Here is a 24,801-nt window from a genome sequence, read left to right as displayed (position 1 = left end):
TCTTCCCAGAGAGAAATGACTTTCTAAAGTGAGTATGAAATTCCGCCTCCCTTGCATACTCGACCCTTTGTTTCCTAATTTGTGCCGATCATTGGGAGATGTCCAAATTGTAATTGTTTAAAAATTAAACATTTTCAAATCCATACGGAAAAGCGGACAAATAATTGTTACGTTCATTCGCTGACAGTTGACGGGTGGTTGCATTCATTCGGTTACGCGAGAGGAGCACTTTTTCCTAACATAATTTAAATTAGACACCTTTTGTTTAGATTTTTCAAGTCTCCGTGAACGTCTCGTAAAATCTTTCAGCGAGTGACTCGGGATTGAGATATCGCTGCCCATCCGATTGACTTCGGCGGGCGTTTTTCACAAGAGATGTATTTATCGCTTGTATTTTGACTTTCTCCTTGCACAGGTGACACGCGATAATGAGAAAGTACCACAATTGAGGGAAGAAAAATATCAAACTCGAAAACGAAAGTGCCCACGTACGGTTCTCTATCCACACGTGTACTTTCCACGACGTTTTGCATTTGAAATAAAACGTAATGTGTTTGAAGTGTAGATGCGAAGGCAAGTTAACTGGAGAGATGAAATCTTGTGTAACTTCTCATGTCCAGCTAACAGAGATCTGATCAGAACTGTCCTACTCAATTAATTCATTCCGTACATCGATCCACCATTATAAGTACATAAAACCTAAACTCTTCATTTGATTTGAAAAATGATAGCTTCATTAAAAATGATATATCAACAATTACTATATTAGAAATTATTATAGTAAAGATTATATCTGTATTAAACATCGTTATAAAAATTATAATTATATTATGATAATGATAACATTACTTGAAACAAAACCGTGTGAAAGAAAGGCTTAAGTCGCGGGGCTATTTACATTCGCAACGTACAATAACTTTTAACAATTTCAGGTCATCTCCTTCGGTGCTGTAATTGAGAGATCGAACGGTCTTGCATACTAAAATCTAAATTACGCAAAGTGAATCAAAGTATGCTTTACACCTGCCGCGCATTAGAGTCCTTCTCTTGCGCTCCACAAATTTATGCGCGTCACGTGTGCTTATATAAATTAGCGTTAATCTACAGAAAGTGTGCACACTAATTGACCGTATTGCCTCCGTTGGTTCGAGCCTTTTCAACAATTCTTCCTGTTCCCTGAATAATCTCCTATACAAGTGTAAATCGCCATTGCCCAATCGTGAGCACGTGATGTTAGAATTTTACACGCCGGGCCGCCTAAAAATTATTCATCTGTCACTAAACGAATACTTACAACATTTTCTTCGAGCATACACACCGAATCCTTTAAGGTTTTTAGAAATCATCGCAACCGACCCATTTACAATTATTAATCATTCGAGACCAGATTTCCAAGAGAAATTCTCTCGAAAAGCGTTATTATTCATTTTACGCGGTTCTCGTTCAAGCCAGTATTGACAAAGTTATGGCAGAGCATTAGTTTTGCAATTACGTAGAAAATTAATGATACTATTTTCCAAACCGCAGAGTGCTTACGGTGTCACGAGCCCATAATTTTCCGAAACATTACACGTTTCGGCATGTACTAGCACTAAATGAGTAAAACATGACAAATTAAATATAAATTACATGTTTCGACATGTACTGGTAAAAAGTGAGCGAAGAACGTCGAATTTCAATTTAAACGTAGGATCAAAAGTTTCCTTTTGAAGAATTCTAAAGAGCCGGATTTCGGAGAGATTTAAAGCGACAGAGTTTACTGATTACCTAACGGGTTTAGCAATCGACAGGTGTCGGGGCGAATATAGGAAAAATATTGGACCCGGACATTAAAAAGCTCTGATTAGCAGGCGCTAATAACTATAAGGTAATCAGCTTGCACATAAAAAATCGCGGACTGATCACCCAGATACCATATTTGCTTCGGTGATTGTTCACCTTTGGAACACTGTTCCGTCTACCCGTCTTGGAAATGAACAGTAAATAAACATTTTTCCGATACATGCTCAATCAGAAACTAAACGACGTTTTCACTCTAGCGTGTAAAGTACCCACAAGTTTACAGGTATTATTCTATGTTATTCTTGGTTTGCTATATAATTATCGCGATGATAACCATTTGTTTTACCGCTGGGTTATCTGTCTGCGATGAGTGATGATAATAAATACAATTATCGGTTCAATAATTATAGTTATTATTACATTGCAAGTTGACTGGCCCTGCATTATGATGGATGCTATTCATTCCGTTCCGTGTGAGTTTAGACGAAGAAATATGGCATCTTTCGAAGACGTCAATCATAATATCTGATAATCATTACGACGTTGATTAGGTATCTCTTTACGTATAGTACACTCATTGCAATGAATACTAAAATATGCATTTACATACCTTGCATACGTATGCGCGAAACATGTGTATGCATAAAATGCCACCAAGTTCTTAACGCCAAGTTTGGGCTTATTAAGGTGATATGAAAGGGTCATTCTATATATGTATGTATATATGCGTACATACATATAACGTGAAAATATTTATAAAACTTTCCTACAAACTGGGTGCACCGATTCATGTGTANATATACAAATATACATAAAGCATCAAAATATTTATAAAACTTTTCTCCAAACTAGGCGCACCGAATCGCTGGAAACTTTAAAACGTAATTATGGAGGCCCTAGGCAAGAACGCGATGCCCATGAAATTTCATTTTTCAAACGAAAATATGTGTCCTTGGTTGTAGTCTGAGACGCATACAAAATTTTTGTTTGAAACATGAAATTTCATGAGCATCGCGTCCTTCCTTAGGGCCTCCATAATCACGTGTTCAAGTTTCAAATCGTTCGGTGGATCCTGTTTGAAAAAAAGTTTTATAAACATTTCGACATTTTGGTATGTATATATGACACTTTCATATCACCTTAACCCCGTAAGAATTAATATCTCCGTATTTAAGGCTTCCTTGTAGCCTGGGACTAAGATACATAAATAGAAATGATTTTCGCAGTTATTTACATGTATTCCTCACAGTTAATTACACACATTAGAGTTATAGGAACGAGTTCCTCGCAGAAATGTATTTGGTTGGAAACTCTACCGAGTTTTTTCATGGAAGTCTCAAATCTCGCCAGACGAGGAGCCTAAAAACATAGGAAATTAACTTCACTATTCATAAGGTATATTAAGCGGAAGGTTAAAGCTTGCTTCCGTTGTTGCAGATGCGTTATGTAAATGTACACATGGAAATTTCACGGGTGACTCTTCGGGAGGCTCCGACGACACATTTCACGATCGGTGACGAATGTGAGTACCTATAATGCCGCGTTACGGCCGCCGAGAAAAATAATTGTCGCCCCGAGGTAGAACTCTCTATCCCTACTATAAAAGTGGCTCCTTTCCTCGTTCGCTAGATTGTCTTTGGTAAAGGTCACCAATCACCAAATTTCGCCGACTGCAGGAGGCGTGAGCAAACCGTAGACACGGAAATCTCTGGGATTGCAGAAATTTTCAGTTGCGACATTGCGAACCTTGGTTGGCCTCGGCGACTCGTTGAGCCTGACATTAAGTGGCTACGCAAACCCAAGAAAAGAATACGATCCGATCTCTGTGAGAGAATCTTCGTAAATGTCCGTTGCGTGCATTTCTTGGGTATTCTCCCAAATTAAAATGATCTCCTAGCGTTAACAGAGTCAGTAGGTTGTGAAATGCATTTTAATCAAAGTAAGTTTAAGGGGACGTTAAACTTTTCCCCGAACTGCGTGTATCAAATCATTTGAAACTTCACAACGTGAATATAGAGGCTATAAGGAAGATCTCGACACTCTTGAAATTTCATTTTTTATACAGTGTTAAGAATACCTATGAACAAATTTTTTAAAAATTGAAATTTCATGGATGTCTGAACCTTCCTTAAGACGTCCACATCCACGTTATCACGTTTGAAACGATTCGATACACCCAGTTCGGAGGAAAGGTTCATGAACGAACCTCTTTGACGCTACTTTCACATCACCTTAAAAATGAGCGAAAACGTATAAGAAATATTTCCTTGCGGTGATATTTTATTTAATATTTTATGGAGAATTTAAGATAGAAAAGGGTTTTTACATTTTTCAAAATGGCGGGAGAGGGGATGGAAAGTTCTAATGTTTTTTCACAGTATACATGATTCCAGGAGAACGGCAAATCTGAGATAAAAAGTTAAAATGGTTTTAGAAACTGGAAAGAATTATTTAAAAACCCGTGGCACGATTACCCGATAACAAAGAAATTCAGATTCTGGTTAAAAAGAAAACTTAATAACGTGCTTCTAATTTCCCTTCGGATGTAGGTTGAAATTTTACAAGATAATGCGTACACAACAATTATATAATTCACGAGCCATAAACGGCATAATTTTTCTTGTGTTTGCGTGGGATTTATAATTATGAAATGCCATGTGCAGATTCATTAATTTGGACCGTAGTCGTCAAAACGATCGGCGGGATCGATCACGTAAAACATTCCTAGCGTAAATGTCATTGAGTAATATCTTAAATATTAGGTGAAAATATGTAATTAAACGGCCACTATGGCAGCTATACGTATGTGTTTCATGTCATTATTATCTACGTAAGGTATATCACTGCTTTCTCCGTGTACTTTTAATTTGTATCTTTTGTCATTCCACCATAACGTCGACGAGCATGAAACCGTGTAATATCTGTAGTAATATAGAAAATAATAGAAACTAGTGATGTTTCACTAAAATCAAGACATTAAACGTTTATAGTAGAAACTTGGCAAATTTAAGAAATGATATTACAGGGGCTTCAACATTTTTATTGTGACCATTTCCTTGTATATAAGTAAAACACTGAGTTTGAATGCTGATAATGAAAGCGGATTATAAAATTGTTAGACAATTTATTGGTCTAAAATGAATTTCTAATTATTAAGTATGAAAAATGGTAATTACACAATTCTTTGTATGATAATTCATATCTGTACTTTTCTTGATTGACGGTGCGCGTAAGAAGCAATCACTTATAAAGTTAAATGTTGTATAGTAATCTTATTTATATTATCTTATATACTTGAACATTTTAATATTTTAAAAGTGTTTTTAGTATGAGATTTTTTTAAACAAGATGAATACAATTATTGTTACAAACGATATTCATGTAATCTCAAATTAGTTTAACCCATTAATACATTGTTTTTTTTTTCAAATTGTATATCTTACTTCTGATCTGTTCAACATGACTGCATCACATTATAAATTGACTCGTTTTCTTTTTTCTCTGGTTTGTAAAAAATTGCGGTATAAACATATGAAATGGATGTATATTTATATATTATAACTACTCGTACTTTACTCTTNTTATATTTAAATCAAACTTTTTTTCACATTACCGGAGAGATTTACGTGAATTCTAACTTTTCTCAATCTCTGCTGGTCTTTCAATCTTTCGACCCAACAAATCAAACTTAACTTGATTCTGTTCAGATTCCTGATCAGAATCTGAACTACAATCGCTATCACTGGAATCTTGGTAAGATCCAAGTCCAGGTAATATTCCGATACACTTTAATCCTCCAATTTGATTTTTGCTGCTTATTGTATAAGTAGGTGGAGACTCGTTCTTGCTGACATCATTTAAACATTCTTCGGACATCTTCGGTATTTCACAAGATGTTGAAAGGCACTCTTCATTTTTATTTGATATTTCCTTGTCATACTCAGAATCTGAGTGTTTCCTTTTCGTTCCTTTTGATTCATTATCTATATATTTAAAAATGGATTGAGTTGTTAAATGGTGAGAGTTAATGTTATAAAGTTTAATGAATATAAATTACATTATTCATACTATAATAAGATAATATCAAATTAGTTTAACCCATTAATACATTGTTTTTTTTTTCAAATTGTATATCTTACTTCTGATCTGTTCAACATGACTGCATCACATTATAAATTGACTCGTTTTCTTTTTTCTCTGGTTTGTAAAAAATTGCGGTATAAACATATGAAATGGATGTATATTTATATATTATAACTACTCGTACTTTACTCTTGAAAGAGCTATGTACGATTTTTTGGTAGTTAAATCGTGCCAACCAACAGGACCTTGTTCACAGTCAGCACATGCCAAATATTTGACATTATCTACTGTATTTGAAACTCCGATATTTTCAAAAGTATACATATCTTCAATGAGCCAATAATCTGTGATTGTCTCACATTTATCTCTATCTTCTTGCCCTCTACGGTGTATGTAAGGCAACGCATACTGGAAACAATTTAAGTTCACTTAGTATGAAATTATTTAACCTCAAACTTAAACATTTTTATCTCATTTCAATGTTCACACTTTGAAATAACAATAATTCTATTTATGACATATACATACCTCTGTATTTACATGTGTCGCTGCACCTGGGTTTAATATTTTGGACGGACAATACATACACAGAATTTTCTGTTTGTTTCTCCCAGCAGCATTTTTCTTCGAGACCGACTCATTTTGATCCAAAGACATATTTACTTTGACTTAACTGTTGTAATATAGTAAAGACAACGTAAAATAACAAATGTTACAAGAACATGCTAGGTTAAGAAAATGAATAACCTTTAGAAACTATCCAATCTGAACAGAATCATGCTTTCGTCACTTCTAAGTCACAATAGCGCTTGCATATTAAATTAACAAAGCCTTAAATAAATAGGGTTTATTTTTAAAAACCCACGAAGTTCGTCAGATCGTCTCAACTGTCATACACGACAAAATACGACACTCGTATCTATGTGTGCATGTACACAAATGACGTAACCTCATTCCTGTTTGGTGATAATTCATCCACAGAAATACACCTGATTACACCAAACAGGATATCTTGTTATGATCCAATTCTATTAAAATTCCTTTGGAATTCTTTATACGGATACCGAAGCACCCATCAAAGATGAGTTGGGAGATTGCTTACGGGCAGGGTCGCGCGATCGCATCCTGTGCTGCCCTCTGGTTTCGTACGTTAACTTTCACCGTTTTTTGCCACCAAGAGCGACACAACGAATTTCGCGCACTTGCGATGGCGGTGCCATCTACCAGTCACCGTTGACGACTCACGTACTCGTGATGGCAGAGATGAGCAGGTTTCTAATAAGTTTATACAACAATTTATGTTATACATGTACAACTTCGTTGGGGGATATTATTGTAATCCTTAGTGGGTACTAAACGCATTGCAAAACAGATAAATTCACGAATTATGTTTAATTATTCTTATACATAGTAGATATCGCCATAGATAATTTAGTTAAAAACAAACCTGTGATAGTATTTTAACCACTTCAAAGTTTAATTTATGTAAAAGATGTTTAAATTCTAAGAACATACCATCGCAGGGAGCATGAAAACATTTAGCAACATTGCACATCGATCAACCAATCGTATAGCCCCTTAAGACGCGTTTTTCAGCAATATTAAATATTAAAAAAAAAAAGAAAAATAAATTACACTTAACAGTAAACGGATCCACTAAATTTCTGTATTTATTGTAATATATTGAGAAACGGAAAAATGGCAGNGAAAAAAATATTTATAATTTTCAGAAGCAGGTTATGCAAGTAATATAGCATCGTAACCTTCCACTCGATGGATGTTTAGAAACACTTAATGGATTCTTTAATTCCTGCTTCAACTTTTCATCTAGTGCCTTCTCCTGCAAAGATGCAACTGCTTCTTTAAAATCTCGCATTTCCTTTTCTTCTTCAAGATTCTTTTTACGTTCCTCTTCCAACTTAGTCCGGTCTACTAAGTCCAGGAACTCTACCTCGTCATCGTCTAAGCCTTTTATCATATTCTCTACAAGATATAAGTATAATTATTAAATAAAACGTACAGTTTTAGAATTTCATGTAATTATGTCGAGTGATAATGTTAACAAACAAAAATATCTGTACAATATACCATCAAGGTAATTTCAGTTATTCAATGAATATTATTATCTCATTACTTACTAAGCTTGTGAGCTTCTTCATACTCTATATCACGTTTATTTTTTTGTTCTTGTAATCGTTCATATAAAGACCTTGGATCATAAGGCTCCTCTGGGGCATCTGTCGCATAAAAACGAAACATACAGCAATTGAACTATTCGCTAACACGATGTACAACCATAAGCTTTCCATTTATTTAGCTTACAAGGAGATAGAAAAAAGAGCAAAATACAAATGGTGACCATATGCATGACATCTTTGCAAAAATATTCCTATAATTACTGTAACAGCATAATACATGATGCAATTTCTTACAAAATAATTCAATTATATATGATACGTTCATACAATAAAAGTAAAAATTGTTTCCATAAACCTCTCTGTCTTGGAATGAAATAGAATCCTGTAGAAATTAACAGTGACAATTCTTCAAGTCTATTCCCACTGAATCATACATTTTTTATGCAAATACAAATTTTAACTGACGATGCCATATACGTTACACGAAAGAAATTTAAATGATCGTTTATTAATATGCTTTGATTCACACGTACTTAAATATACAGTTATCAACAAGAGAAATCTTATTTGTTTAAAACGCATGTCAGACACTAACCTGTAGGTTGTTCCGCTGTCCTAACACGGTCCCATTCTTCTTGTCGTAATTTTCGCTGTTCTGCTATTGCAGCCTCCGAAATAAACCCAGAACTCATTTTTTCACAATATAAAGTGTTCAAATTCACTTGAAAGAATCCTTGTTAGTTTCCACGTTAATTAATCTTTAAAAACCAAGGAGCTCATGTATCGAATTTAGCAAATTCGAATATAAATACGGACATTTGATTAAACAGTTACGGCCAAAAACGTAGTCCTTATCGACGTAAAATTTTCATTACAATCTTATCCTACTTGTGCTTACTGGACTCATATGTCCGCCATACCACTTGTCAGCACTGCAAACTATGGACCACTATAGACATAAAACTCAAGAGATTGTTAACACTGGTTAAAAATATGATCCCTGAAGTCTAGCTAGGGAACTGTTGTCCGCCATCTTCCGTTGAGTAGTACTCTCCCACTTCTGTTAATATTCCTTCAAAACAAATATAATTATTCAAGTAAACAACACATATAAAGATGCATAATTAAAAAGTTTCAAGGGTTTCGTGCAAACAAAATATAAAGCGTGATCGCGTAATTCCCACGTTCCACGAGAAATGTTACACGAGAAATTACCTAGGGCTAGTGAAATGGTCAGAAACTATTTGAACACATTTTTAAGTAATTATTGAATTTTTGAACGTTTAATAAATTAGGCAAGGAGTTAAAATTAACATTTTTGGCGCAGCAAGAGCATTGATTAGTTGAATTTAAGTAATTACTATTGGCTGGATCTAACGGAATTCACCAATGACAAAATTTGACGACGTACCGTCGGTAAAAAAGATACCTTCACTGGAAGTTTCTCTTAATAGCAGGAGTAGTTCATGCCTATCTTGTCTCGAATTCTCCCGTACAAGATACGGAACAAATTTTCGGAAGTGAATTACGCTCCAAAGTGATTGCGAGCAACCGGTAAGTTCTAAATGTGATTTTACGTTTATTTTACTTTTTTGACATCCAGTACTTGTGATAACCTATTTAACATGTACCAAAATGTTTGCATTGGAATGGCTAAGTAATGCCGACTGTTCCTACCTTCTGGCAAGAGGGATTGATTAGGTAACACTTCTGCTACGTTCGATATACTGCACCCAACAAGTGTTAAAACAGTTGAAGTCAGTTAAAGCCTTTTGCTAAATTATTACACACTAACTTCTTCAATTCTGGTAAACCTTCAATTACAATTTTCATTAAAATGCATTACGTTAGTCATGTACAGTATTTCCTTTGGTGCAGACAATTTGGATACGCACTTACATTCTTTAAGTTTATTTACTAGATTATTTGAAAATCCGTTGTTATTAATATAAGAAGCATTTAGCTATCGATGTAGCAGCCAGCAACATCGGTATGTATAAAAGTAGTTTTTGATTATGATTTTTATTTCAGACAACAATGGCATCGAAACTTTTAAGAAGCTGCATTGTGCAATGTCAGAAAATGCAAAAGGCTCAGATGGCTGATCAGGCACTTGCCAAAATTGGATCCCGAGAATGGGTTGGATTTGGCTTCAATGGTGTACCAAATTATGTTGACCGAGTAGACTTTCCTATGCCCGCAATTCGATTCAAGGAGGATACCCCTGATATTAAGGTAACAATGTAATATAAAAAATAAGCAATGAATCTTTGAATGGTTTCAATTGGATATTATAGATTTATTTTATTTGTATAATGAATTATAATTATGAATGATTAAAATAATGCAGACGAATCATTCAGTAGCAACAGTTTATAGTGCATGATACGAATGTCAAAGTAATTTAATAACTGTTTCTTGAAGTGAAAAAATAATGATTGTAAATTTTGGTGAATGAATTATTAAATGTTAGAATGGTCTATAATTCATGAGTACATAGAGTATCTTTAATAACATATTCATGAAATTCATATTAATCATGTCTAACAAAATATAAAATTATACTAATGATTTCAGAAAATGTTTGCAATGTATAATTAACTTTTTTAAATGAAATTGCATATGATAATTTCAATATCTTTTGTGAAGGTTTTGAAAGAAAAGGAAAAGGGTGATTGGAAAAAGCTTACTGTCGATGAAAAGAAAGCTTTGTACAGAGCTAGCTTTTGTCAGACATTCGCAGAAATGGAAGCTCCTACTGGTGAATGGAAATCAATCTCTGGTGTATCATTGATACTAGTATCAGTGGGCGTTTGGTTGTACCTGTTTATGAAATGGGCAGGTGAGTGTTTCATTCATAAAAATAAAATTATATTTAATAAGTTATTGGAGAGCAGTATTTACTAGCCCACTCGTAAAATCAAAGAATTTGAAATCTGTTACCATTGTCGGGATAATCAATATACACTTCAATTAATGTCATATTTGATGCCAACTGGATCATTGTAGTTTTGCTTACACATTTTTTTTAACCTATAACAGATAACTAATGTTTCACATTTATTAAACAAATATTGAGATTTCAACATACTTTATTTTGAATTTAAATAATAATCGACTACTATAAATTTTTCATAATTTTGATAACATTGTTGCCTATTTATCATCATAAAAGACAGAAATAAGGTAAACAGAATCCGATAGGTGATACATATGTGTAATACAAAAATAAATTTACAGATATTTTTACAATATCACTTTTCATGGAATTTTGTTCGACATTAATTGTATTCAGGAGTAAAATTAAGTATTATGTTAATGTAATATCTGATTCTCATGGTAAACAACATTTTTTAGTCTATCCTGAACTACCTGAATCATTCAGTGAAGAAAGAAGGCGTGCGCAACTCGACCGAATGCGAAAATTGGATGTTAATCCTATTACTGGTCTGAATGCTCGTAAATAAGTCACTCGTTAACAATAGTGTGAACGTACTGTTAGATACAAATGTGAATATAACAATAAATCCATTTATAGTCATCCTAAGAATAAATGGCGCATGAATATCACAATAAATGCTGTTTACATTAAAAACAACCTTTTCTTTCATTTGCGTTTAAATTTTTTTCTGTACCCAACAGCAACTATTTATTGCAAGTTGTATAAATCAAGTAAAACACACAGGATCTTAACAAGCAAGAAAATAATCAAAGTGTGACAGATCGGATGTTGTATTTGGCAGTAAAATATTCTTTTTAGGCTCCAACTTTTTTTTTTATTATGAAACGTAATTAACTATATGTTTGTACTTGAGATTATAATACAGTATTGTATATAAATAAAGTGATATCTTACAAAGACCGCTTGGTTTATGTGCACAGTCTTTCGTAAGTTTGTACAAATTACAATAAGTTATACAGCAGCGTTAATAACTATTAGGCTCATTCATACGGAAGAAAACATTCAAACTGACTTGCATACAAATTTATACATGATGGAAAGAACTACACGGCTATAACTGTACAAATGGCTCTGCAGCTAGGAGAAAAATTACATATATTACAAAAAAGAGACAATGTCAAATATGAATGAATATGGATTTTATCCATATCAAAACTCAGTGTCACAATCGTTACGCGAAATATCTGTTTGGAAACGCTTGACACTAAAAAATGTGCGTGTTGCGTGTATGAGTGTGGGTGAGTGCTAGGTAACTGTTAAACTTAATGTTCCATATTTTCACATGTTTTCGAGTATATTACAATATTTACATCGGGCACGTCCCTTTATCACCAAATTTTCTTTCACTCTCACATTATAAGAATATAGTTTCATATAGAAAACTAAGTCTTTATCATAGCTACGAGTACACGCCTTACAGTACCGTGAAATTTGGGGAAGGTGTGTGTGTGGGGGGGGGGAGATGTATCATAATCCATAGCATTTTAATTGTGACTTCATCGCGGAGTTTTTCGTATAGCGTGTGACTCTATGAACACAATCCTATATTTAATGATGGCGATAGGTGCATAATACTATATGAATAGCAGCCGAGGCAACTACACGGTCGAAGTTTAAAAAAAAAAATCGTTGCAATAAAAGATATAGGATGGATCACAGTATAATAACGAGCGAGAAAACTTAGCGATCTACATCATAATGCTGCAGGAGCTCTTTGGTTCGTACACTTCAATTAAGACCGATTATTTAGAGACAGTAAAAGCTAAAGTAGGCTTTCAACGGTACCTTGTACACCGACAAAAATAAAGTAAGTTATCCTTGAAAGTAAAATGCTGAGTAGTAATAGTAGATGCGATGGACTTTTGAGTCTAGTTAGAAATAAAAAGAAATGTAAAACGCATCAATCGTGATACAATGATAGTTACCCATCTTCTGGACTGCGCCAAGTATTGCTAAGATTCATACTGCGCTTTTCGGGGTGAACAATCACTTGAAACAATGTTCACCGATCTTATAAATGATTACTTTGAATATTAACACGTAGGAACACGAGATGCGCTTCATCACCGTACGCAATCTCCAGGGGCGCGATGAGCAACGTGCTGCTTCTTACGTTTCACTGTATACCCTCTTGAATGAGGACTCTGACTGCTGCTGTTGTTATTGCTACCATGCTGAGCGTTCTTTGCTTTGTTTTGCCCGGTTGAGTTATTGTTTATTCCGCGTGGATAATTTCCTCTGGAATTATGTTGATGGTTCACTGCAACAAACAAGAAATGGTAATTTACTTATTTTACAGATCTAAGTGGCCCTTCGGCAGGTTGCAATCATTAAAATTAGTTATCAGGATATCCAGCAATATTAAAATTATAACTTCTTTAACATTTCTTCAATTTCTACTAAGGTAATGTTTTAGAAGATGAATTAATGAAGTATACATGTCTTTACAGAGAGAATATTGACCAACTGCAATTTCAGTTTTCACGATGTAGCATTCTCTAATTTAATTCCGTCACGTTCTCTCCGTGTGCTGGATATCCTGATTTTTCAACAAACCATGCTCGGATGTTTGATGCTTAAACGTAAAAATGATAGAAAGCAAACTATTTGTACCATGAGTGGTTGATTTATATTGCTTCTTACACTGATGATGAGACTGTTGGTTATTGTATGTATGTCTGTCTTTGTATCTGTCTTCTCCCTTTCCCCCCGTGTTGGGAGAATTTCCGCGACTGCATTCTGAGTCCTTCAAAAGAATAATAAAGCAGTATTGGTAAGATCATTCCGATTAATTTACCGAAAGAAAATCCACTTGCATAATTACAGGAAGATTTCAGTCAATCGTCTCTCATAATTTTGTTTTAACGGCAAAGCATTGGCGGATCAAGAGATTTCAAAAAAATATATTTTTGTTTAACGTTACAGATCTCAAAATCGCGATGTACTTTTAGTGTGAATAATATTAATTTATATACCGTATCACTAGCTGGAGCGGACAGAGTGGATGCGTCAGAGCCAGTTGAGCTAGAGAGGGAATCCACCTCACCCAGGGATAATGGGAATGTTTCTTTGATCCATTTTCGGTAATATATCACTTCATCCGTTACACGTATTATTCTTCCCAATATACTGCAATTCAGAATGTTAATTTATAATAAATTACATTATGTATAACGTCGTAATCCAAGTCTTGTGTTCGATGTGATTAGGATTATATAAATACTTTTAGCTCTGATCTTACCTAACTTTGCTCGCGTCGTTGATTAAAATATTGAGCGGACTGACGGCTTGAGATAACACATAATAGGCCCAGTCGAACGCATCTTTAACATAGAGAGCTCCATAACTACTACGACCAATATCATTTCCAGGAGTAAGGGGATCTTCTATGCAAAGTAGCGAAGGTCGATGCCCATCAATCATATCACGTTGAACCTAACCATCATCAGATGTGATCAATAAATGTGAACGTAAAATAACATGTCGATGTGCGCGTCACTTCAAAGAGAGAATCATCCTCTTGCACTATTTTTCATTTACCTCTTCCTTAGATATGTAAGTACCACCATCTTTGACTCGAATACCGGTTTTAACATAATTGAATTTTCTACCGTACAGTTCCAAAAATTCAATTAACAGTACACCCAAATTAGCGTTCGAACAATGAGCATTTTGTCTGGGATGCAACTAAAACATAATATTTGGCATATGTTACTAAATGGTAAATGCTTTATTACAAGTTATAAATCAGAGTAACGTTTGCATCTTACCTGCAAGAAGCTAATAGTCATGAGTATTAAACTATACGAGGATATGCCACCCGTGAACACTTCGTTAAGGTCTCTCTGTAAGAGGAATTGTTTCAGTACCATGACCAGTTTATCCAGTACCGGATACCGCCTTTTAAAAGATTTAATCAGCTCTGCAGATTTAACACCATTGCTCATATTGAAACTGATGTCCACCTTAATCTCGGTTTCCTTATCAGTGAGCTTAACTATTGGCACACTAGCCTTGTCCAAGACTTTGATGGAACATGGCTCGGCAATGTTTTGGTCCAATAGTGCACGTTCTAAGGTGCGCAATGGAAGGTTCGTCCACATGCCAATTACTACTAGATCAATATCACTGTCAACAAAAGAATATTAGTCGATCTTAAGCTGGACTTAAATCTATTACAATGCCAATAAAAAAGATAATATATCAGAATGGATTTAAGATAAGTGATATAGCTTTATATTATTAATAATTAAATACCACATATAAGAAATGTTTAATAACTTATCCTAATTTGTAAAGTAATCAAAATGTAATGATATTAATACTGGTTACATTTCCTCTGAGCTATAATGTCGAAGTGATCAAGGTAGCATGTTATCTGATGAAGATGAGTTAGGTGCCTTTTCTTTTCATTTGATATTGGTATATAATAACAAATGATAGTTGTACAAAGATTTAGTTTCTAAGAAAAAGTATTCCTTCATTGAATTTCAAGCCACATCAATCTGACGTTTTAGATGATGAAACTTCAACGTGATAGTAATTGTTCAACAAATAAAGTACTACTTTAATATCATTACTTATAAGAATATTTACACTTAATATATGGGTAATAAACATGAAATATAATACACTTGTTAAGATCGGCTTACCTTTGAGGTAAACACAATTAATATCAAACTGTCTAGATAGCTTCTTGATGTTTAATGTAATAAGTAAGCACATAAATGTAACACAAAGTGGTACATAGCAACGATTAAAAGTATGAATGTATTGAATTACCTTAAAGATTTGGAAATTAGGAAGAATGAGTATACATACCTTGTGGGTAAGTATAGGCCAGTACGAAAGCTTCCAAAAACTTCCACTTTCGAATCAGGCCAGAGATCATATATAACTTGTTCTATCCTTTTTACAACACGTACACGTAAATTATGTTCCTCATTAGAAGGACACATATATGTAAAGAAGTCTTCTATTTCCTCGTGCAATCTACACAAAGAAGAAGAATTAATTATTTAATTTCTCCTTGCTAAACACAAATTTTCTTAAATATGAAAATGACAGAGATCCTTTTCATTGGTAATGAATGGTGCCCAACTCTGTAATATAACATACCAATGTAGCGCATTGCGATACCAATTACATTTTCACATAAAATACAAATATGACAACAAAACTTATGAATCACATGTATTGATAATAGTATATCTTATTGAGGAATTAATCATTATTATGAAACATATACTATATAGACAAATGATAGTTAAAAACTGATTCCACCTGTTAAGTAAAGCTTAAATTTTGTAACCCACGTTAATAGGTATGAATCATTTTTTCTTAGTGTTTTCATTTTATTCTACCTCCCTACCATATTTCAAAGTGAAAGTTTTAATAACAAAAACAATATCAAGAATTAATGCAACCTATTTTTCATACAAACCTATATTTACACAATTTTAACAAAGTTAATAACATAAAACTAAAAGTTATGTTCCGTGTATAGGCTTTACTACTAAAAATTGTAACATATTAATCAAAATATTTATTAAAATAAAAGTAATAAAAGTGAATGATTTAAGATGTCTACGGAATTTGTTTATTTCATTGTTGATACAACTTTCAAAGAAGAAAAAACCTTAAGAGATTTTATGACACTTGTATCCAGTTTCTTTAATACTAAATGTACCAGCGGCCGGTCGAATGACCGTTTTTAAATGTATTGGGAATGGGGTTATAAATTGTTGGTACAGTTAGTGTTAAGAGAACAAAAAAGCCATGTCGTAAATTAGAAATTATATCATACATCTGTAGGAGTAATCCAGTACTGGTTCGATTGTATAATATCATAAAACGTTCTTAAATTATTCAGTTCATGACTTGTCAATACAGTTACAATTTCCTGTTGAATTCTTTCTTCCAAACTGCTGACGACAATGCGAGACCATTTAAGTTTTTGTTTTTTCTAAATATTTAAAGGGACGGTATTCTGATATTTGTACTATATACACATTTAAGTACAAATTCACTGACTACTACTGCAAATGTAGTTTTTCACTTTGCACAAGATTACCGTCATTTATAAAAATATCAAAATTCGTAGAAAGTCTAAGAACGATACAATAAAGATGTTAATAAAATGGAACTACATCTTCACTAAAATTATGAGTCTCTGCGGCTTCAAAAGTACTAACGAAAGACAAAACGTTAAGCATTCCAACGTTCAAACATCGTACCATCTAATTACATATCGCATTAAAATCCTTTAAGCCTTCAATACCATTTTGGTCTCAATACCAATGCATTCAAATTCAAAAGCACGTAACAGAAAATAACGACTATCCTTGACAAGGACTCTTGTACATTCGATCGGTGAGTCTAAAAAACAAAGCATGAGAGCATTTAAGAAAAACTGGTGGAAATCAGTTAATAACCGTCCGTTTGCCTTGGGGAAAAGGTACGTTTATCCAAGCCGGTTGGGAGAGAACGAAAGTTCCCAGTCAACATGTGACATTCCTAACCTCACTAGAAGCGCCCCCCCGACGGCGGTCCGGTCCGGTCGGAGTAGCCCTAGCCTACCCAAGGTTGTCGTATGGGTTGTGAAGCAGCGCGATCAAAGAGTGGATAAATGTAGGGTACTCACCCGACGACTCCTTTGGAATAATGCTTGTTGGGTTGGCGCCAAGGACAGCCGCCGTACTCACCGACGAGGGCCTCGTAATTGTAGTTCATACCATAGGTGCTAGCACGGTTATCGGTTTTCCTGCGCGAGGGGTTGTAATAATTGTTGCAGGTGTTATGTTGAACCCGAGGGTTGGTTCGCTCCTCGCCGAGCCGATTGTTAACGGACTCGAGCGGAATGTAGTCCTGTTGGAGTTTGTTCCCGCTACCGACCATCGTGCCCGAAGAGCTGTCGTTCTTCAGGGTTAAGATATCGAGTCCCTTCTCGGCCTCCCAAATGTGTAGCCACAAGTCCTTCGCGGGGCCGAACTGCTCCGGTTGATACCAACCGATAGTCGGATCCATTAAACGGGGCGCGGGGCCACTGATCCTCCGGCCAAAGCCAAAGAGCGCGCTTCCCTACGATTCACTCTATCGGCCGAATCTTATGTGAGAAACCCGTAAGATTTACTGTAAATTGGCGACAATACCAAAACCATCTATACAGATTCTACTGCTCGACTTAACTTACGGCAGATGTCGCGCGCGCGCAACGCCACGGCCCGCGAGAAACACCTACCGGGAGTGGGGGGATGCTCCCCGCAGACCCGATTTGCCAAGGCTACGTTCCGAAACCGGATATCTCATTTTCTCCATTTTTATCTCTATCGAGGCAGAGGAAGTCAAAATTTGATTACATACGGGAAAACAGAATCTGAAAATATCATTTACATCATTTGCACGAGAAGGATGCGTTCAAAATGTTCGGGGAATTATTGTTGGGGAATCCTGTAATTAACTGCCGGATTGCCCAGTAACTTTTCTGATAAGTGATTACGTCACTTAAATGTTGAGATATGTTGGATTTAGATGGATCTAAACTCAATTCATAAGGTCACTTTCCAAATTGACAAGTTTAACTTCATGGACATAATCTAGGAACGAAGGTGTGTTAAGATAAGTCGGGAGATATCGCAAGTCAAATTTTAATGGCGCCTAACGTTTTTAAACAAACGGCACCAAACTGGCGGAAAGTTTGTGCAATATTTTCGGAAGAGAGAATTATTTATTACGGTAAAGAAGAACGTGTTTACAAATTCGGATATGTCACATTATCCAGGCTGCTAAATTAACATCGTAGTTATGAAAATCTCTGAAATAAACACATTTTTTAATGAAACTCAAATTTCTTGCGATTCATAATTGAAATGTATACATTGTTTTAAAATGAACCGTACGTTTTCAATCCTTTAAAGGTAATTTGTCGTTCGCAGCATCTCCGATGTATTTTGCTCTGTTTATATTAATCATGAACATCCTTAAACTTTCGAAAAAGGTTTTCCATTTTATCATAAGATGGTATTTTAACAGTCTTTGACTTTTTTTACCATCTATGAAAATTCTTCAGTTTTTAAGTGCAGTTCCACTTTTTATGAATGATTAGAGGGCCTGTATCCTGCTTTTCCATTTAAGACGTGGCTAACATTTTCATGTCATTCATGCGTTTTATTCAACGGCGTATTTTTTGTTAAAGGAATTCTTATCTAAACTAGAGCTGTGATTGGTTAAAAGAGATTTCCTATCGGAAAGTACCACTTTTCCGCTGTATCCGCCAATCAAACTGCTTTGTAAAACCTCCGTCTCCTCTGTGTAAATCTAGAACAATGCTTAGTTATTTACTGTACATACGTAAAAAGGTACAAACCTTTATACAATCTGAATAAAGAGTCATACAATAATTATAAAAATTATGTATGTAGGCATTATCACGTGCAATTTTCTGGTATCCATTTTTTATACTTAATACATCGTTGCCAACTTATTTTTCTCAACGTTGACTCCGTAGGAAACTCGAATCGAACCGAAAAAGGAAATGGTATTGGACTGTTTTTAGTACTTGGTAGTACTAACTATATGTTGAAAATATTTTGCCTCAACAAGTGTATTGTCATAACAAATATTGTAATGCGTGTATCGATGATTTCTGCACAGAACAAATATTCTTCTCTTACGAGAATTATTACTGCTCTTAGAAACTGAGCCATTCTTTATCTTGAGTGACAACTAACTTCAAAATATTGCTTATCTAACCAAGTATGTACGTATTAATTACTTTTGCGTATTAAAAATGTATCATTTTTTACATTAGATGTAGCATAATTATAAATTGTAATTTTTTTTTCCATAAATCCCAGTCTGTCTAAGGTAATTTCAATGATTTAGAAGCATCATTTCGATATTATTTACAAATATTCATCTTTTTTAAGTTTGTCACAAAAATAAAAGAAGTTTTGTAATCACTGATCTTATTAATAAGTGTTTAGTATAGTGAATGTTTTGAATTATACAGTATTATTAAATGTCATCTAATATTATTTAATGTATAACATATTTTATATGCCATTGTTACTTCTAGGGATTAAAATTTGTTAAAATGAAGCTGAAGTGGTACAGTTGTTATCATCTATTATTTCCGAATTGATATTCTTTCAAACGGAACGTAACATTATCAAGAAAATGTATAGACCAAAAGAAGCAAGGAAACCTAACGCAAAAACATTATTTTATAATTGGACTAGAAATTAAGTGGACAAACAATGGTTAATACATTAAAGCAAATCATGGTAGTATAACTAATGATGATATTAATTTGTAAAATATTCCAAAGAAAAATGTGAGTCTTAGTGTTCTGAATTGTAAATGTGTTTTAAAGTTTTATCAGCCTTGCAATCTTAAGGGATACATATCTAAAGATATCAGAAATATTATTACAAATAGTCAAACTAAAAAACTTGGGAAAACAAAGTGATTTTATTCCAATGAGTAATAATAAAGAATTTCTATTATGAACAAAAAATAATGAGAATAATTTGCCGATTGTAGACAATATACTACTTATCAAATCAGCATAGCTAATCCAAGCTTTTCAAATTGGGCTGCTAATCCTATTTTATTAGTGTCTTCAAAGAATTATGTCCATCACCATGATCGAATTAAATCTGATAATGTGTATATGAAATCAGTGAACAATATCTGTTTAAATTCTGGGACTTGGAAACCTACCATTATTATGGAACGGTTATGCTCTGCTCAAGAAAGCATGTTCCACAAATCATTACAAAATTCATCTAACGAAAGATTGAACGAACTGCTGCCATTTAGGAATAACAAATTGCAAGATAAAGTGGAAGTATCCACAGAAAATGACTTACATATTAAAACGACTGCAAACAATGAATTAGACATAATGGATTTGCATACAGAAAAAATCACTTATGAAACAAAGAATGATATCATGGATAGAAGCAATTCTTTAAGAAAAAAAGAACAAAATGCATTAAGAAATATTGAGATGTCAACTTCCATTCAGGTAATATTAATGCTGATTTTAATTACATTAATGCATTGAGATGACAAATTATTGAATGAGAGCCCTTTAATTATACGTTGTCATGCTTTAGGTTGATTAAAGGCAACGGATAATAAATCATGATTTGAATACATTCTTGTTTTTTCTTGTAGGATATGAAAATGTATTCTAATAAAAAAGAAATTTTGAAATCAACTGCATTTACTTTGAGTGAGTCAAAAAAACGAAATGAAGATCAAAACTACATATTTGTCGAGGATTTGAAGGACGAGGTTGTTTCTACATATATTTCTACTCAAATTGGCAACTGTCATAATGAAATTAACATGTTATTAATCCTACAGATCTTAGAAAAATGCGTTGCCAATCTTAGAAGTTTCAACTGTAAAAAGTGTCCCTTTATGAGTTTAAATATAAACTTAATGATAAAGCACGTAAAGGAAGAGCATTCAAGTGTTGCCAAACAGTCAGGACATAACGTTTACCATTGCCCTGGTTGTACAAATACGTTTTACCATGGTATTTCTTTATTTTCACATATAGTACACGATCACAAGGCAAGTAAATTAATAAAAAATACAATTAAGTGAATAAATGCACCATCTTCTAATACTAATGTATTTTTTTTAATAATCATTTAAAATGTATTAAATAATCTAACATTATAAATAATATTAGGCAATATTGTCATTTATGTATCAGGTACATAAAAGTGAAGCCCAAATAATGGTTCAAATATTGTGTAAAAAAGAGGAAATAAGTACAGGCAGTGTTAATGGTAACGAACACGAAACATATAAAATCAATTGTCACTACCCGAACGTCGAGGTCAATGCTCATTCTGAGAATCAATTGACAGTGAATACTTCAAATATTGATGATCACGATTCTTCCGTACACACTTCACGTACAGCAGCAACAGATAACGTTCATTTACAAAAGATTGAATCTCAAAGAGTCACAGATACGTGGCTTTCAAATACTTGTAATGAAACTGTTAATAAGGACAATCGGAAAACAGATGCCGACTTCCTTGATAAGTCAAAACCATCTACAACACTGTCTTTTAAAACAGGTTTTGAAACAATATCTCCTAATGGTCAGTCTCGAGCAGAAAAAGAAGATTCTGTTCAAGCGCATCAAGAGGAATCAAACACAGATTCAGTAAAGGTATCCAAAAATGATGTAAAACAGGAGAATACAAAAGTTAAAATTACTGACATGAAATGTAAGAAATCAAGAGCACTTGGAAGGCATAAAAAGGCTGATAAAAAGAATTCTGAATCAAAGCAGCTGGGATACAAGTAAGTATAAATAACACTTCTGAAAGTTCATAAATAAATAGTAATATTTATTAGTTAAGTTGAGTTAAAAAATTAGGAATATGTAATAAGTGAGAATACATCTTGTAACTTATCTGTGATCGTTACTTTGCAGATGCAATATAGAAAATTGCAGTATTCATATGTTTGCTCAGGAGAATATTTTATACCACCAAAGATGTCATTCTACTGTTGAAGATAAAAATATTATAACATATCAGTGTCCAGAATGCATGGAGTTTAAATCCAGCAATTGGAATAATATGGCAGGTCATTTGTGGAGGTCACATATTGTAGATATGGAATTACATTCTTGTGACGTATGTAGTTACAAAACACCAAGGTATTTAAGTTTTCTGTGAATTTTCAACATACATTTACAATCGTAATAGTTCATGTAGTTATTCATTTGCTTTTTAGTTTAAAAATTTTAATGAACCAACACCGAGCCATTCATGGAAGTGACAGACCATACTTGTGCGATAACTGTGGAAAAGGTGTCCTTAAATGGTTTTTAACAATACACTAAAAGAGGTAGTGCCAATGCTAATACATTTCTTTTATATTTAGGATTTAAAACGACAAAACAATTAAGAAATCACAGATCTTTACACAAAACCAAGAAACAATTGCTCGAATGTGGTGAGTGTCTAAGAATTTTTACAAATCCAAGGCTCTTGAAGTTGCACAAAGAGTCAGTTCATAAAGATTCTAAACCATATATGTGTAACTTTTGTGCGTACTCTGCTTCAACGAGAAGTGCATTGAAACTTCACTTAAGAAGGCATACTGGTAAATATGAAATATTTTTAATATTGATATATAAGGCACTGAATATATTAGTTTAGAGAAAAATAATTCAATTTATAACATGGGTAATTAAACAATCAATCACTAAATTAATTTTTTTAGGCGAAAAGCCATTCACATGTGAACAATGCCCTTATTCAACTGGTGATCATAATTCATTTCGGAGGCATAAATTGAGGCATTTAGGTTTGAAACCATATAGCTGTCCTCATTGCAGTTATGCTAGCATACAATCCTCAACATACAAGGTTCACCTAAAAAATAAACATCCAGGTAAATAACATTAATGTTCCAGTGCTCCTTTATTTTTTAACTTCATTTTAAGATTCATTCATGAATATGTATTCGTAGGTTTGGATCATGGCATTATGTTTTCATGTCAGTATTGTTCATATCGATCGGTAAAACAAGAAAATTTATTAACACATATGGCAAAACATGAACAGGGAGTGCCAAAATCTGAAAAGGTCAAGGTACTGACAGTAAATAGCCAAAAAATGTAAGGTATTCATATGCAATTTCATATACACTGCAGAATTTATTCCAGTTATTGTACATACTTAATTTGGGTAAGAAAAATCATTTATTTTTGGTTTTATCATTTTATAGACATTTTATATAAGTCAATTGAAATAAATGAAATAAACGCAATATCTGATTGTCATCTAACATATACAGTGATTAGATCCTTGCTTCTTATTATTTCTCGTTTAAAACTTAGTTGCCACCCCAGTTTAGAAAACTTTTCATCAAATGGCAATGGATCTGTAAAACGACACTGACCCTCCATAGGTCCGATCACTAAAACTGTATTTCCTTCAAAATTTTTCATATATTCGTAAAATGCCGATGCATTATTAAAATAACAAAACAGTAGTGCATATTTTGACGGCATCTTAATATTCTGGTTCTTATGTTCTACGAAAATGATGTCTTTTAAGAACTGAGGAGGTGAGTGACGACTAACCCACCAAGGCTTATCAATTTCCACACCAATAATATTTATACCTAGTGGAAATAAACTTTTTTAATATATAAATGTATTAAATTATTATAAAATTATTTATAAATATAAATATAACCATGTAGGAAAAGCTAATCAATCCTGGAAAAATCTCTCCATGCTATCGTAAAGTATTTTCTCCCAAAACAAATTACTTACCAGTATATATCTTAATTAACCATTCGAGTAAACCACTACCACAACCAATACTTATAATTCCGTGTAAAGCACGATTTGTAACAACATCTCTTATCCAGTATAAATCGTCCTCACTTGGCCAAACCCACAGAAGTCGACGTTTTTCTTTGTCATTATTGATACTACCTAAATCAATGATATCCTGCCACTTCTGGTCTCGGTATAGTTGAAGGACACGTGCTTCAACGTCATTGTCACTCATTTTCTAAGGCAAGCAAGGAACAATTGCATTTTATAATGGTCCTGCAGTGTATTACTGTAATAACGCCCTTAGTTACACTTCCTACCGCTTTTTTTATATACACTTTTCAATGCCTTCGAGTACTTGTATGTGACAGTTATAAACGTTGGTTTGCACGTGAATACGTTGAATTCACGGAGTAGCAAATTGAGTGCAAACAAAAATAGATGATGACCTTGACGCTGTCTTAAACATCACTGTCATGTATATTTATACTGTACTGATGTGAAAG

General features: G+C 33.7%; 6 protein-coding genes across 13 annotated transcripts; 2 read left to right on the top strand and 4 right to left on the bottom strand.

Moving 5' to 3' along the window:
- Nucleotides 1–4,801: 4,801 nt before the first annotated feature.
- On the bottom strand, nt 4,802–6,965 carry LOC105703411 (guanine nucleotide exchange factor MSS4). 2 transcript variants are annotated; one of them, XM_023432419.1, is made up of 3 exons: nt 6,394–6,965; nt 6,027–6,273; nt 4,802–5,330 (listed from the first exon to the last, which is right to left on the bottom strand). In XM_023432419.1, exons 1-2 carry the CDS (start codon nt 6,520–6,522, stop codon nt 6,040–6,042), a joined length of 363 nt encoding a protein of 120 aa, XP_023288187.1. In that variant the 5' UTR covers nt 6,523–6,965; the 3' UTR covers nt 4,802–5,330; nt 6,027–6,039. The 2 variants fall into 2 exon arrangements, with proteins under 2 accessions (XP_023288187.1, XP_012287209.1); XM_012431786.2 differs by lacking the exon at nt 4,802–5,330 and having other exon boundaries at nt 5,895–6,273; nt 6,394–6,538; nt 6,613–6,965.
- On the bottom strand, nt 5,370–8,946 carry LOC105703966 (protein FAM192A). The gene is made up of 4 exons (XM_023432418.1): nt 8,599–8,946; nt 8,004–8,102; nt 7,621–7,848; nt 5,370–5,771 (listed from the first exon to the last, which is right to left on the bottom strand). Exons 1-4 carry the CDS (start codon nt 8,693–8,695, stop codon nt 5,416–5,418), a joined length of 780 nt encoding a protein of 259 aa, XP_023288186.1. The 5' UTR covers nt 8,696–8,946; the 3' UTR covers nt 5,370–5,415.
- Nucleotides 8,947–9,456: 510 nt separating this feature from the next.
- LOC105704201 lies at nt 9,457–11,601 on the top strand. 2 transcript variants are annotated; one of them, XM_012433242.2, is made up of 4 exons: nt 9,457–9,557; nt 10,035–10,238; nt 10,653–10,845; nt 11,361–11,601. In XM_012433242.2, exons 2-4 carry the CDS (start codon nt 10,041–10,043, stop codon nt 11,468–11,470), a joined length of 501 nt encoding a protein of 166 aa, XP_012288665.1. In that variant the 5' UTR covers nt 9,457–9,557; nt 10,035–10,040; the 3' UTR covers nt 11,471–11,601. The 2 variants fall into 2 exon arrangements, with proteins under 2 accessions (XP_012288665.1, XP_023288176.1); XM_023432408.1 differs by lacking the exon at nt 9,457–9,557 and adding an exon at nt 9,707–9,811.
- Nucleotides 11,602–11,613: 12 nt separating this feature from the next.
- On the bottom strand, nt 11,614–18,133 carry LOC105704200 (non-canonical poly(A) RNA polymerase protein Trf4-1). 3 transcript variants are annotated; one of them, XM_012433239.1, is made up of 8 exons: nt 17,609–18,133; nt 15,787–15,957; nt 14,736–15,093; nt 14,506–14,652; nt 14,207–14,400; nt 13,941–14,094; nt 13,579–13,711; nt 11,614–13,225 (listed from the first exon to the last, which is right to left on the bottom strand). In XM_012433239.1, exons 1-8 carry the CDS (start codon nt 17,989–17,991, stop codon nt 13,029–13,031), a joined length of 1,737 nt encoding a protein of 578 aa, XP_012288662.1. In that variant the 5' UTR covers nt 17,992–18,133; the 3' UTR covers nt 11,614–13,028. The 3 variants fall into 3 exon arrangements, with proteins under 3 accessions (XP_012288662.1, XP_012288663.1, XP_012288664.1); XM_012433240.1 differs by having other exon boundaries at nt 13,609–13,711; XM_012433241.1 differs by lacking the exon at nt 13,579–13,711 and having other exon boundaries at nt 13,115–13,225.
- A 1,233-nt stretch (nt 18,134–19,366) lies between these two features.
- On the top strand, nt 19,367–23,772 carry LOC105704183 (zinc finger protein 658). 3 transcript variants are annotated; one of them, XM_023432411.1, is made up of 10 exons: nt 19,368–19,719; nt 20,042–20,995; nt 21,148–21,267; nt 21,340–21,552; nt 21,698–22,299; nt 22,433–22,660; nt 22,738–22,814; nt 22,888–23,109; nt 23,230–23,400; nt 23,479–23,772. In XM_023432411.1, the coding sequence occupies exons 2-10, from the start codon at nt 20,639–20,641 to the stop codon at nt 23,628–23,630; spliced, it is 2,142 nt and encodes a 713-aa protein (XP_023288179.1). In that variant the 5' UTR covers nt 19,368–19,719; nt 20,042–20,638; the 3' UTR covers nt 23,631–23,772. The 3 variants fall into 3 exon arrangements, with proteins under 3 accessions (XP_023288177.1, XP_023288178.1, XP_023288179.1); XM_023432409.1 differs by having other exon boundaries at nt 19,367–19,719; nt 21,148–21,552; XM_023432410.1 differs by having other exon boundaries at nt 19,367–19,723; nt 21,148–21,552.
- On the bottom strand, nt 23,257–24,706 carry LOC105704184. Of its 2 annotated transcripts, XM_012433205.1 has the most exons (3): nt 24,616–24,706; nt 24,290–24,533; nt 23,646–24,135 (listed from the first exon to the last, which is right to left on the bottom strand). In XM_012433205.1, exons 2-3 carry the CDS (start codon nt 24,528–24,530, stop codon nt 23,789–23,791), a joined length of 588 nt encoding a protein of 195 aa, XP_012288628.1. In that variant the 5' UTR covers nt 24,531–24,533; nt 24,616–24,706; the 3' UTR covers nt 23,646–23,788. The 2 variants fall into 2 exon arrangements, with proteins under 2 accessions (XP_012288629.1, XP_012288628.1); XM_012433206.1 differs by lacking the exon at nt 23,646–24,135 and adding an exon at nt 23,257–23,381 and having other exon boundaries at nt 24,290–24,622.
- Nucleotides 24,707–24,801: the final 95 nt, after the last annotated feature.

This window comes from Orussus abietinus, unplaced genomic scaffold (assembly GCF_000612105.2).
Source record: "Orussus abietinus isolate OABI.00-Male unplaced genomic scaffold, Oabi_2.0 scaffold7, whole genome shotgun sequence".
Taxonomy (NCBI): domain Eukaryota; kingdom Metazoa; phylum Arthropoda; class Insecta; order Hymenoptera; family Orussidae; genus Orussus; species Orussus abietinus.
The sequence above is the reverse complement of the archived record's forward strand: the minus strand, read 5'-3'. Positions and strand labels throughout refer to the sequence as shown.

What these genes read in the sequence shown, in the direction of transcription:
- LOC105703411 (XM_023432419.1), bottom strand. Translation starts at nt 6,522, where the DNA reads ATGTCTTTGGATCAAAATGAGTCGGTCTCGAAGAAAAATGCTGCTGGG. An exon ending in CGACACATGTAAATACAGAG is followed by an intron (nt 6,274 to 6,393) that starts GTATGTATATGT and finishes AATTGTTTCCAG; the next exon opens with TATGCGTTGCCTTACATACA.
- LOC105703966 (XM_023432418.1), bottom strand. Translation starts at nt 8,695, where the DNA reads ATGAGTTCTGGGTTTATTTCGGAGGCTGCAATAGCAGAACAGCGAAAA. An exon ending in TGAAGAAGCTCACAAGCTTA is followed by an intron (nt 7,849 to 8,003) that starts GTAAGTAATGAG and finishes TATATCTTGTAG; the next exon opens with AGAATATGATAAAAGGCTTA. An exon ending in ATCGAGTGGAAGGTTACGAT is followed by an intron (nt 5,772 to 7,620) that starts GCTATATTACTT and finishes CCATTTTTAAAT; the next exon opens with ATATAGATAATGAATCAAAA.
- LOC105704201 (XM_012433242.2), top strand. Translation starts at nt 10,041, where the DNA reads ATGGCATCGAAACTTTTAAGAAGCTGCATTGTGCAATGTCAGAAAATG. An exon ending in AGGATACCCCTGATATTAAG is followed by an intron (nt 10,239 to 10,652) that starts GTAACAATGTAA and finishes TCTTTTGTGAAG; the next exon opens with GTTTTGAAAGAAAAGGAAAA. An exon ending in CCTGTTTATGAAATGGGCAG is followed by an intron (nt 10,846 to 11,360) that starts GTGAGTGTTTCA and finishes AACATTTTTTAG; the next exon opens with TCTATCCTGAACTACCTGAA.
- LOC105704200 (XM_012433239.1), bottom strand. Translation starts at nt 17,991, where the DNA reads ATGGATCCGACTATCGGTTGGTATCAACCGGAGCAGTTCGGCCCCGCG. An exon ending in TGACTATTAGCTTCTTGCAG is followed by an intron (nt 14,653 to 14,735) that starts GTAAGATGCAAA and finishes ATTATGTTTTAG; the next exon opens with TTGCATCCCAGACAAAATGC. An exon ending in AACGACGCGAGCAAAGTTAG is followed by an intron (nt 14,095 to 14,206) that starts GTAAGATCAGAG and finishes TCTGAATTGCAG; the next exon opens with TATATTGGGAAGAATAATAC.
- LOC105704183 (XM_023432409.1), top strand. Translation starts at nt 20,639, where the DNA reads ATGAAATCAGTGAACAATATCTGTTTAAATTCTGGGACTTGGAAACCT. An exon ending in AGATGTCAACTTCCATTCAG is followed by an intron (nt 20,996 to 21,147) that starts GTAATATTAATG and finishes TTTTTCTTGTAG; the next exon opens with GATATGAAAATGTATTCTAA. An exon ending in CCTAAAAAATAAACATCCAG is followed by an intron (nt 23,401 to 23,478) that starts GTAAATAACATT and finishes ATGTATTCGTAG; the next exon opens with GTTTGGATCATGGCATTATG.
- LOC105704184 (XM_012433205.1), bottom strand. Translation starts at nt 24,530, where the DNA reads ATGAGTGACAATGACGTTGAAGCACGTGTCCTTCAACTATACCGAGAC. An exon ending in GTTAATTAAGATATATACTG is followed by an intron (nt 24,136 to 24,289) that starts GTAAGTAATTTG and finishes TATTTCCACTAG; the next exon opens with GTATAAATATTATTGGTGTG.